This window comes from Manihot esculenta, chromosome 11 (genome assembly GCF_001659605.2).
Source record: "Manihot esculenta cultivar AM560-2 chromosome 11, M.esculenta_v8, whole genome shotgun sequence".
NCBI classification, from domain to species: Eukaryota; Viridiplantae; Streptophyta; class Magnoliopsida; order Malpighiales; family Euphorbiaceae; genus Manihot; species Manihot esculenta.
In genome coordinates, this window is record NC_035171.2 from 8,755,020 (window position 1) to 8,765,976 (window position 10,957).

General features: G+C 35.2%; 3 protein-coding genes across 7 annotated transcripts; 1 reads left to right on the plus strand and 2 right to left on the minus strand.

The window, feature by feature from the left end:
• Window positions 1-166: 166 nt before the first annotated feature.
• On the minus strand, window positions 167-4,067 carry LOC110626353 (acetylornithine aminotransferase, mitochondrial). 3 transcript variants are annotated; one of them, XM_021772193.2, is made up of 4 exons: window positions 3,152-4,067; window positions 2,624-3,058; window positions 1,251-1,798; window positions 167-803 (listed from the first exon to the last, which is right to left on the minus strand). In XM_021772193.2, exons 1-3 carry the CDS (start codon window positions 3,530-3,532, stop codon window positions 1,262-1,264), a joined length of 1,353 nt encoding a protein of 450 aa, XP_021627885.1. In that variant the 5' UTR covers window positions 3,533-4,067; the 3' UTR covers window positions 167-803; window positions 1,251-1,261. The 3 variants fall into 3 exon arrangements, with proteins under 3 accessions (XP_021627885.1, XP_021627884.1, XP_021627883.1); XM_021772192.2 differs by having other exon boundaries at window positions 1,238-1,798; XM_021772191.2 differs by lacking the exon at window positions 167-803 and having other exon boundaries at window positions 1,144-1,798.
• A 139-nt stretch (window positions 4,068-4,206) lies between these two features.
• On the minus strand, window positions 4,207-6,616 carry LOC110626352 (F-box/LRR-repeat protein 14). Its single transcript, XM_021772190.2, has 2 exons — window positions 6,399-6,616; window positions 4,207-5,804 (listed from the first exon to the last, which is right to left on the minus strand). The coding sequence occupies exon 2, from the start codon at window positions 5,763-5,765 to the stop codon at window positions 4,362-4,364; it is 1,404 nt and encodes a 467-aa protein (XP_021627882.1). The 5' UTR covers window positions 5,766-5,804; window positions 6,399-6,616; the 3' UTR covers window positions 4,207-4,361.
• Window positions 6,617-8,104: 1,488 nt separating this feature from the next.
• LOC110626884 (F-box/kelch-repeat protein At3g06240) lies at window positions 8,105-10,474 on the plus strand. Of its 3 annotated transcripts, none has more exons than XM_021773050.2 (2): window positions 8,105-8,284; window positions 9,110-10,474. In XM_021773050.2, the coding sequence occupies exons 1-2, from the start codon at window positions 8,258-8,260 to the stop codon at window positions 10,337-10,339; spliced, it is 1,257 nt and encodes a 418-aa protein (XP_021628742.1). In that variant the 5' UTR covers window positions 8,105-8,257; the 3' UTR covers window positions 10,340-10,474. The 3 variants fall into 3 exon arrangements, with proteins under 3 accessions (XP_021628742.1, XP_021628743.1, XP_021628744.1); XM_021773051.2 differs by having other exon boundaries at window positions 9,146-10,474; XM_021773052.2 differs by having other exon boundaries at window positions 9,149-10,474.
• Window positions 10,475-10,957: the final 483 nt, after the last annotated feature.

Consider the following 10,957-nt stretch of genomic DNA (forward strand, 5'->3'; position numbering starts at 1 on the left):
CCCCGCCCAACTCCGCCGATGGTGGCAGCTTTCTCCATTTTCCGTGTAATGAAGTTTCATTCGAAAATTGAAACTGCATTTTTATGGAACTTGAAAATTGAAAATCCAATGACAATATTAAATTACAAGTCGTGTTAGCTTCATTCACAAACTTTGCAATACAAAATAAAGAATCATGATTTTCCTTTTTATTCTTTCCACACCTTTATTAAGCGATAATAACATATAATATGTTAAAAAATCTCTTGATGACTAAGACTTTATTTCTGTCCCCTCTCCAAATAACTATCCACCAAAGAAACCCTACGAAGTGGCTAGCGAGACATAACGTCTGAAAATCCATCAAATGCCTGGTGGTCTGCCGGTTCAAGCTTGGCCCAGACTCTCCAAACTATCTCCTGAGTCCTGGCGGTGTCTTGCAGGAGCGGACACCTCTTCTAGTGGTTAAGCTACATTAGGTTCTGATCAGTGCTTAACTGTGTTTCTCTGCACTAACTCACTGGCTTTTCTGCCTCTACCAGTTCGATACATGGGTTGGTAGCTGGCTGTCCTTTCCAAATGGAGGTTTGATTGCTAATATTCAATGGGATTAACATATGCTGCTCCCTAATGTGAAGCCCCCAGGATCAGTCAACTTATGTTACCCAGCCATAGCATATTCTCTGCCTTAATTATCGAGGTTGATGTTGAAAATTGCAAGAAAGAACAAAGAGATCAAGAACTTGGCTTTCAACGTCTACACATTGAAAAGCCTCTGTAGGGAGACTTCGTTTGATACGCATCAACTTTGCACACTTGATATCCTATTATAAACACCATGTGCTTGTTAAAGAATTTAAGCATCTTCTATTCAAAACAGTATGCTGAAGAACTTGCCAATCCAATTTCTTGAATGGTCCTTTGATGCTTTCATTTTTTATTCAGTACTTATTTTCCTGTGAACTGATAAATTAATCCAGAAATGGACCATTTGATGAATCAATTTGAGCTAACTTAGATTGACCAGCAGCTAATGTAGCTAGTGAAAAAGTTCAAGGTCAGAAAAATTACAAATTTGGAAATGCAACAGTGACACTGCTTTCCCCAAAAGGTATACTAATTGGGGCGACGCGTATTCACATTCATGCTAAGCTAACTATTCGATTAAAAACGAAAAACACTTTTAAGTGTTCATGCAATTTTAAAATATCAGGTGTCCAAAAAATGTTCAAGTACTGGAGAATTTTCGTAGAAGTACCTGAAATGCTTACATGATTTCTACTCACTTCAACGTCTTATCAAGTACTGGCAAACATTCGGACAAAATAGCAGCTGCACGCTCCAATTCTTGTTCTGTGATGATCAATGGAGGTACCAATCTAACGACATTCCCTTTTCCTGCTGTTAATATTAAAAGACCAGAGTTTCGACAGGCATCTACAAGAGGTGAAGCAGGTACATCCAGTTCAATCCCTATTATAAGCCCCACACCTCGTATTTCTTTCACATGTGAATTTCCTCCCAGCTTCTGAATCAACATTTCTTTGAAGGACTGACCTTTCTTAGAGACGCTGGTCAAGAAACTAGGTCTTGATATTTTATCCAAAACAGTGAAAGCGGCAGCACAGACAAGTGGTCCACCAGCAAAAGTGCTTCCATGTTCTCCATATTTCATGGCAGCAGCAACTCTTTCACTCATTAATGCAGCTCCTATGGGAAGGCCTCCTGCAAGAGGCTTGGCGATGGTCATTATATCTGGGACTACATTATAGGCTTCATATGCCCAAAGATAACCCGTTCGCCCCAAGCCACATTGAACCTGATAACAGAATTTTTAAATTCTACATCAGATTTACGCTACTTGAAGCCATAAAAAAATAAAGTACTTTCTGCAGTGATAGGATAAGAAAGAATATTATCACAATTTGTGGAATAGAAAAGCATTGTGCCAGAAATTATTAGTTTGAACAGGAGCACAACACTCATCCTGTCCTTCAAAGTCAAAACAATATCAGCTCAGCTCTAGCTTCAAATTAAACTTTGGCAATGACAATTTTTTCATTCTAAAATGGAGAAAAATATAGAAAGAAGACTTATGACTAATTAGTGCAAGTATCCCTCCACTCCTTCCACTGAAGACAAAACATTATGCATCCAGGAATTCTGACTATGTTCTTTTACAGAGAAGAATCTACTATCCGCCTCCATCATACAAGGAATACACACACACACATGCATGCATGCACAAATTCCAACTCGTTCAAAAGAAAGTTTCCCATGACAACTAATATTGAGAGACGAGGATTAGCTGTTCCCAACCCTGGATTTCGTCAAAATCCAATTCAGTTCAAAATAAATGTAAATTTTGATTTCTGATCTTCTCCAAAAAGAAATTTCCCAGTATTATTCAGCAGGTTTAAATTTTACCCAAGCATATGCCACCGAAATTTGGTGTAGATCACAATGACAGAGGTTCAAACTTAATTCAAATTGAATGGTAGAATCATTACTAGGAATCACGCAATTGACTTTGCCCCAATGAGAAATGCACTGGTTGCAGCAAAGGAGAGTAGATATCAAAATTTGCATCTCAGGATCAATAATCTTTACATAAAGCTATTTCAGTATAAAAAAGACTGGTTACCTCATCAAAAACCAGGAGACACCCAGCTTCATCACAAGCACTACGTAAGGATTGCAAAAATTCCTTTGTTGCACTATAAATGCCACCTTCACCCTGGATAGGTTCTACGAATACAGCAGCTATTTTCCCACATTTAATCAATTCCTTAGCAGCTTGTATGTTGCCATATTCCAGGAAAGTAACTCCAGGCATGACCGGCTCAAAAGGGAAGCGGTAATGCTCTTTGCTTGTCAAAGCAACAGCTCCCATAGTCCTTCCATGGAAGCTATTTGTAAAAGAAATGAACTCTGTTGCTGGGTTTTTCTCATCAGGGTGCGAAACCCTCTGAAACTTCCTAGAAAATTTGATCGCAGCTTCATTTGCTTCTGTTCCAGAGTTTGTGAAAAAGACACGATCAGCAAAAGAACAATCCACCAAGCGTTTTGCCAGCTCCACCTACAAAAACAAAATAATCAGATAAATTATTCTTTATTATCATTTTCCACAAGTAATTATACCATTTAAAATGAGGAAAAAAAAAAACTTTACCTGAGGAATTGAATAGTAGACATTGCTCACATGCGTAAGCAAATTGGCTTGCTCTGTGACTGCCTGAACCCAGTCGGGATCCCCATGGCCGAGGGCGTTAACTGCGACACCCGATGTGCAGTCCAAATACTCTCGTCCTTCAGGATCATATACTTTACTACCTTTGCCATGGGCGAGCACCAAAGGGTTCCTTGCATAAGTCCCCACCAGGACCTTGGCCTCCATCTCCATCACCTCCTTACTCTTCATATTCAGCTTCACAGAATCCGGTGGCTGCACATCCACATTAAGACATGCTCGCAACTTAATCGAACGATGAATATCAGCCGCCGGACGAGAAAGAGAGATCGGACGGTTGAGATAGAGCTTGACTGAGCCCATTTTACGATTAAACTTGAAGAAATTTGTCCAGTGTTTTTAAGGGTTCGTGGGTAGTGGGTTTATATAGGGGAAATATCCCTCTTTTTTCAATTGGGGCGAATTATTAGCTTTGTAGGAAATTATTGAGATATGAATCGATTCGATGCTGGAGAAGTGAAGAATTTGAGAGGATTTTTGGAGTAGTGATTGAGATTGGAGAGTAAGAGAGAAGTTTTAGGGTTTACGGTTGCGAACTGGTAACGTGATGCTCCAAAAAGGAAAATGCTATAAATGGCGGGCATTGATTTGGTCAGAGTTCTCTACTTCTCTGTACTTATTTTGAGAATTCGGGTTGGGCGGGTCTCGGGTGACAGTCGGATTCGGGCGGCAGGTGCTTGAACCATGGAAAAGGGTAAAGGGTTATGCAATTAAGTCAAAGATTAAACTAAATGGAAAAAGAGTTGAAGACAGCATCATGTTTTCAAAGGAGAAGATCATCACGGAAACATAATAATCTGTTAATATCTTATAGTTTGATGAACAATCTTCATTTTGTCAACAATGGCAGCCCAGTTCCTCATTTTCTCAATGCAATACTGCTTGATTTTCTTCAGAACTTGAAGAATTTTCTCGTTTATTGCATCACGACAATATAACAATATTATTACATCATACATGTTTTAATAAAACAAAGATGAATGAATCCACAACAAAATTTATTTTAATAAAACAAATTGGTGATCAATTACAGCACCATACTTACTATCAGGAAAAAAGAAAAAATCCAGCTATCCAAGTAAGAAGATTAACAAAGCAACAGATGCAGAGCGAACCATTAGAGCTACCAAGTTCAATACATCCATGATAAGTCTTGCCGGAATGAGACAGATCTTGCAGCCCCTTGAACACCTCTTTCAGAAATTTGCGGACAATCTTCCACAGTCAAGATTTCCAATTTGTATGACTCAACAAGAGGCTTTAAGCCATCATCTGTAACTCCCAAACACTTTCTTAATCGTAATATGCACAAGCGAGGAAACTGGCTTACAAGCTGCAGCCCCTCATCGCTGATTTCTTGGCATCTGACAAGCTCCAAAGTTTCCAGATACTGAGCTGAACAAAGAGCTTCCATCCCGGCGTCATTGAAGGAATAGACATGGTCGAGAGCGAGTTCCCGAATAGGGCACATCTGAATCAAAGCAAGGATTCCATTTAAAGTAAAGGATGAAAAGGAAGGAAACTCCCCATCGGAGAAAGATATCCGGACGGATTCGAGCATTGGACAGTTTTCAGCTACTGCTTTAAGACTTTCATCTGTTAATCTCAAAGGGTTGTTCAGCAGAAGAGGCAAGGAGAAATCAGAAGGGACTCGGAGGGAAATGGACAGTAGATTTCTTGATTTTTGCGCTAAGCCTATAATGTCACAGTCTCTCACACCAACACACATGTCCAAATGAATCTTCTCCAAGTTCTTGCACTTTCCCAACACACAAGCAAGCCCTCTCCCAGGGCTGATGATGCAATTCACAAGGCTAAGTTCCGACATAGACTCACATGGGACCAATTGTTTTTGCCATCGATCTACAGCTAACCGATCATAAACCTTCATATATCTGTAATTAGCATCCACTTCGAACTGCAATTTTTTCAGTTTTCGCCAGCTTGATCCTAGCTTAATTAAGTCACCCTCCCCAATCACTCTACAATTCTTAATTGAAAGGTCTTCAAGTGTTTCAAGCTTGCCAAGATATTCCAGCCATTCAACACTCGTAACATTGAGACATCGATTAAGATGGAGAATGGTGAGTTTTTTGCAACCCACAACAAGAGATAATATGCCACAACCAGTTATTCTTGGGGTGAAATTTAACTTCAAAGCTGAAAGCTTGGAGCAAGAAGCCAAATGGCGAAGACCAACATCAGTAATGAAAGTACAATAGCTCAAAGAGAGATCAATCAGGGATGGGCAATTGTTAGAAAGAATCGCAAGCCCATGGTCATCTAACTGCTTTCCTAGCTTGGACATCCAACCAGAGTAAGTTATTTCTACTTTAACCAAGTTAGGAAATCTATTGCAGAGGGAACTGAGAGCTTGATTAGCAGGATCTAATCCACAGCCGAAACGAAGAGATTGTCTCTGTTCTCTATCCAATTCATAGAGACGCTTACATGCTAATGAAACAGAGTTTCTATCAACAGTTTTCTTGACTCTGCTCATTATCTCCCAAACCAATTGGTCTGGTAAGTTATCCATTAAAACCAGATTTCTTCTCTCAGCTTGACAAAAGAATATCTGCCAAGTATAGGAAAAAGATTAATGCAAGAACCGAGATGAAACCCTCAAACTCACCATTATTTCACCAAAATAAATAGACAGAGGCAGGAATTAAAAAAGAGAATAAATAAAAGCTAAAGCTTGGCCCTCTTTTAAATTAAAATGGGACCAACATATGGAAAACCATTCAAAATTCGTGAAATCTTCCAAGATCTGTAACATCTCATAAAACACTAAAAAACTTTTACTTACCAATCAAAATTGAAACAGAATAAAAGTAATCCTAAGCCCTATATAAGCAGTGACAGAATTTTTTTTTTTTTAAAGCAGAAGGGAAAGAAATTAAGAAAACCCATTTAGCATTTGATCTCAGAAGAACATGTAATGATAAAAGAAAGAAATTCAACCATATCCAGATCGTAATTTATCTAATAATTTCGATTTTGTATGCCTACAACGAACAGATAGCAAAAACCCATATAAAAATTAATCTCAGGGGACAGAAATTACAGACGAAAGAAGGAATAGAGAAATATCCACTCAAATCATCCAGACCATTACCAAAATCAAGGATATATATATCTGTTGGTAACCACAAGAATGAAACTTTACCCGGAAAAAGAGAGAACCAGGGATGATGGAAAGCGTCCGTTTGTGGTATTTGGAAGCTAGTTACATGTAAATTGGATGATTTTAAGATGTTGTCCCAACCGGATGCTTCTGTTAGTTTGATACCAGAGCCAGAGAAGAGAGCTTTGCCGTTCCTTGCTCCCTATTCCGCTGGAAGCAATAATGCATTTTTTAGAAAAATATCCTCCTGCCTTGATTGCGTGTGTAATTAAAACCAAGGGTTCCTAAATTTCATTACAACTAAATTAAATTTTATATCTTTTCAGATCAGCCTTGTTTTCGCGGCCAAATTAAAAAATTGGTTGAATTAAATTAATTTAAAAATTCAGTATAATTTAATTTTTATTTTTAAAAATTTCAATTATTTCAGTTAAATTTAATTTTAATAAAAAAATTGAAAAAATCAAGTAATAATAATGTATTTTTTTCAATAATATAGAAAAATTAAATAATATTAAGATTAAAATAAAATGTAAAAAATAAAAAATTTATTAAAAATCGAAACCGATCAAATCGAACTGAATCGAATTAAATCAGATTAGTTCGGTTTGATTCAGTTCCTAATCAAAATCGATTCGATTTGATTTTTATAAATATTAAAATTTTAATTTTTGATTTATTTAATTTGATTTAATTTTAAACTGAACCGACCGAATGCTCATCCATAATTATTTAACTGGCATAACATATTAAAATTTTGTATTAGTTAATTTTTTTATTTTCTATAATTTAATTAAGTTATGTATTAAAAAATAAACTTCAAAATAACCCATTTGAATTAAAATATTTAACATAAACTATTGAAAACCATCACATGGATTGGACCATTTGATTTCTGTAGCTTTCTGGTGGGTTAAGAGAGATTTTTTCACTTCCATTTCAGTTCTCAACCAAGCAACAAAGTTACACGCAGAGATCAGAATACTCTGAATTCAAATCTATTTTTATTTAAAATTCAAATTTATTTATAACCATTTAAATCTATTATTATATTAATAAATTATTAATTTTACAATTAATAATTTAAATAAAATTTATTAAGTGCAGATATTCATCTGGTCAAAACTCCAAAAAGCTTGTTTATTTAATAAATTTATAAGTTAATTTATCTCATTTAATAAAAATCATTTAATTTTAAATTTATTATTTTTAATTTAAAATTCATTAGTATTAATTAATCTCAATAATGGCCATTAAAAGTTTAATTCTATTAAATCAAGTAGAAATATAAATAAACTAAATTATTTATGAGAGTATTTAAAATTCTCGATAGAGTTGTACTCAAATTTTAAATAAATTAAATTCATATTTAATTTTTAACATTTTTAGTAAAGGAGTTACACTTGAATTTTATAATATTTATTTTGTGAGTTTGATTCGTTTATAAATTGATAAGCGGACTCTGGAATAAGATTGGTTAAAAAAATAAAAGAATAATTTAATTTATATATTATAAAATAATTTACTAATTAATTTTATAATTTTAAAAAATATATTAAAATATTATAATATTTTAAAAAATTTATTAATTAGTTAATTTATTAATTTTAATAATTAAATATTATAAAAAATTTAAAATATTTTTAATATAAAAAGATTAATTAATAAATTTTTTATAAAATTAATAAATAATAATAAATTATTTAATGATAAAAATGATTGAAAAAGACTATCTAGTAATTTGCTTACTTTCCTGTACATTTTCCTCTTGGAAAAACAAACAAAGAGTTGACGCGGCTGACTGGGCTGGAGTATGGTGAGCTGGGATACTGCCTTGCTTCCATCATCTACTTCTCTTTCAAGCGTCTACTCCACCAAAGGGTTATAGCTTCAGATTCTCCATGGCAGATGCAAATTACCCAAAATCTGTGAGTTTTTTCTTTTTTTAAACTCTTAACAAAATCGACTTGATTTCATTTATTTATTTTTAACTCTGTGTCAATAACTTTGTCCGTCCAATTTTGTTTGTGCCATAGAATTTCATAATTTATTTTCTTCAAGGACTTGATCTTGATCATTATTATTAAGTTTTCCTTATAAAAATTTCTATTGGAAGGGAGAAATACTGTCTCAATGCTTTTGTTTGGGTCGGATTTTGACTTACTCATGGGCTTGTTTAGTTGTTCGTGACAAAGGGTGAAAAGGGTTTTTGGGAAATGGTTTTGCGTCTTCTGAAATTGGAGCTTTATAGTTTACTTGTCAGATTGGGGTTTATATGGCTTGTGATTCTGTTTCTCATTTCAATTTTCTGGTACAATTGGTTGAAAATCCCTTTTTTTTTTTTTTTTTTGCACAGAAAATTCGTTGATTTAGGTTCTCATTCTCACCATAGCCACTTGTTGTAATGTCTATTTCATTGAATCATATTGAGTCCAACATTTTAATCTACCTGGTTGTGATTCAAGTTCCTCTTTTTTTCCTCCTGTTTCAGGATAGGAATGCTTAGTATTCCAAAGATTTAGGCATGAAACAATTACTAGATTTTTTTTTGTTTAATTTCTTGGCTTTTCCCCTAATTTTGTGTGTAACACAACATTGTGATGGATTCACAAATGAGCAACAACATAAGTCAAAGGATTATTGTCATATTCCCACATCTTAACCAATAGTTTTTTTTAGTTGTTTGTTATGTATGATATTTTGATATTTATAAATAAAATAATCATTTAACCTGTTTATGTGTTCATAAGCAGATGTCATATTATTTTTTGTTGGGTGCATCCATGAAGCCGGAAAGTTCATTTAAGGTCTGCATGGAAAAGGCAAAAAGGCAAAAGGCAGGATCATTTGCGCATATTCCTGTGGATGTACTACGTGACATACTTCTAAGACTACCATTAAGTTCACTGCTACGATTTAAAGCCGTGAACAAATGCTGGCATTCTTTAATTTCAAGTCATGGGTTTGCAATTGGACGTCTTAAAAGTCAAGCTAATAATGCTGGACCTAGCTCTTACAAATATGGAGTCATCCGAGTATTGAACATACCTCAACGACCGCCACAGCTTTCTCTCTACATGCACAGGAAAGCAGAAGAGGAAGATTCTGATGCACTAATTGTGCAGACTGTAGGGCTTCCTAATCCTCTTAAGCTTCTAGAAGATTTTAAAGACACCAATGGTTCACAGGTTTTTGGTTCATGTAATGGTTTGTTACTTCTAGGCCGTGGTAAAAAACCAGAGCAATTCATCTTGTGGAATCCATCAACTGGGCAGGACAAGGAGCTACCGTTGAACCACTTTTGCGAGTGCCCTATCACTTTCATGGCTGGCCTTGGTTATGATTCTTTCTCTGATAATTATAAAGTGGTTGCAGCAGTTAATGATGGAGGTTCACAGTTAATGTATATTGCTCTATATAATCTTAGGACCAATTCCTGGTCTATGTGGGAAAAGACTGTATTCCCTTACAAGTTCTCTTCTAGTTGTAGCCAACCAGGGATAACTCTTGCAAATGGAGCTCCACATTGGTTGCTGAATCGTCATGGTACTGGTGGTGTAGCAAATGTGATAATTTATTTTGACCCTGTTGAAGAGAACTTCAAGGAGTTGTCCCTGCCTGATTCGCTAGTAGGTGACATTTTTCTGGGAGTTTGCAAAGGATTCCTATGTGTTGGCTCTTGCAATCAGATATGGATAATGAAGGAATATGGGGTGAAGGAGTCTTGGACTGTTTTGATGGATTTCCCAAGATATTCTGCCGGTTACAGTATCCAAAATTTTGAACATTTGATGTTATGGCAATTTCCAAAGATGAGTACAGTTCTGCTGATATTAGATGGGAATAGTGCAGCCCTGTTCAAGAGTAATGGAACGAAGTATAAGGCTTTTTCTTTCTCTGGCTATCAGGAAGGGTTGATAATAACTGCATACATGGAGAGTCTTGTATCACCCAATAATTATGCTTTATGCACAAGGGATTGAAAGATAAAAAATAGGTGAGAATGCAACTTAACACTTCTTAGTTCTTCAATATCTGTAAGGATAATGTTGTGCTTATGTTGTTTGTCACACTAAATTATTCTATTTATGAAGCTTAGAGTACCAATATCCTAACAATAGTTGTTCTTATGATTGTGCTTGTTTTGTATCTCACAAAGGGGTGCAATAATAAACAAAGATTGCTAGGTTTCTTATGCAATATAGTTTTTGTTCATGTCAATAATGCCTTCTAGCGGATTCATGATCTGATGGGTTTGGATATCAGCACCAGCAGACTGGAGACACCACATTGTTGCTCGACTGAATTAAACAGTTGCCTGACAATATGAGTTTCATAATCATAATGAAACTTCTCTGTCATTGTTTAAACTAGTATGGTATATTCGGAGCTCTTTGCTATAAGTATTTTCCTTTTTTGGAGAAAAATGTTACAAGTAGATTGATCTATCAATTAACTCGTCTCAGCACAATTTAATGGGTATACAGATCAAATCAGCACCTGTATTTTTGCTGGATGTTTAGATTTAAGTCCATTTAAACCAAGAAATTCAGCCTGTGAATTATATTCGCCCTGAACTGGGCATCAACTTTTTTCTCCCA

Excerpts from the sequence above, each read along its gene's own strand:
- LOC110626352 (XM_021772190.2), bottom strand. The coding sequence starts at position 5,765 with ATGGATAACTTACCAGACCAATTGGTTTGGGAGATAATGAGCAGAGTC.
- LOC110626884 (XM_021773050.2), top strand. The coding sequence starts at position 8,258 with ATGGCAGATGCAAATTACCCAAAATCT. Across the intron at positions 8,285-9,109 it reads ATGCAAATTACCCAAAATCT|ATGTCATATTATTTTTTGTT; the intron begins GTGAGTTTTTTC and ends GTTCATAAGCAG.
- LOC110626353 (XM_021772193.2), bottom strand. The coding sequence starts at position 3,532 with ATGGGCTCAGTCAAGCTCTATCTCAACCGTCCGATCTCTCTTTCTCGT. Across the intron at positions 3,059-3,151 it reads TCTACTATTCAATTCCTCAG|GTGGAGCTGGCAAAACGCTT; the intron begins GTAAAGTTTTTT and ends TTGTTTTTGTAG. Across the intron at positions 1,799-2,623 it reads GTCTCCTGGTTTTTGATGAG|GTTCAATGTGGCTTGGGGCG; the intron begins GTAACCAGTCTT and ends TTCTGTTATCAG.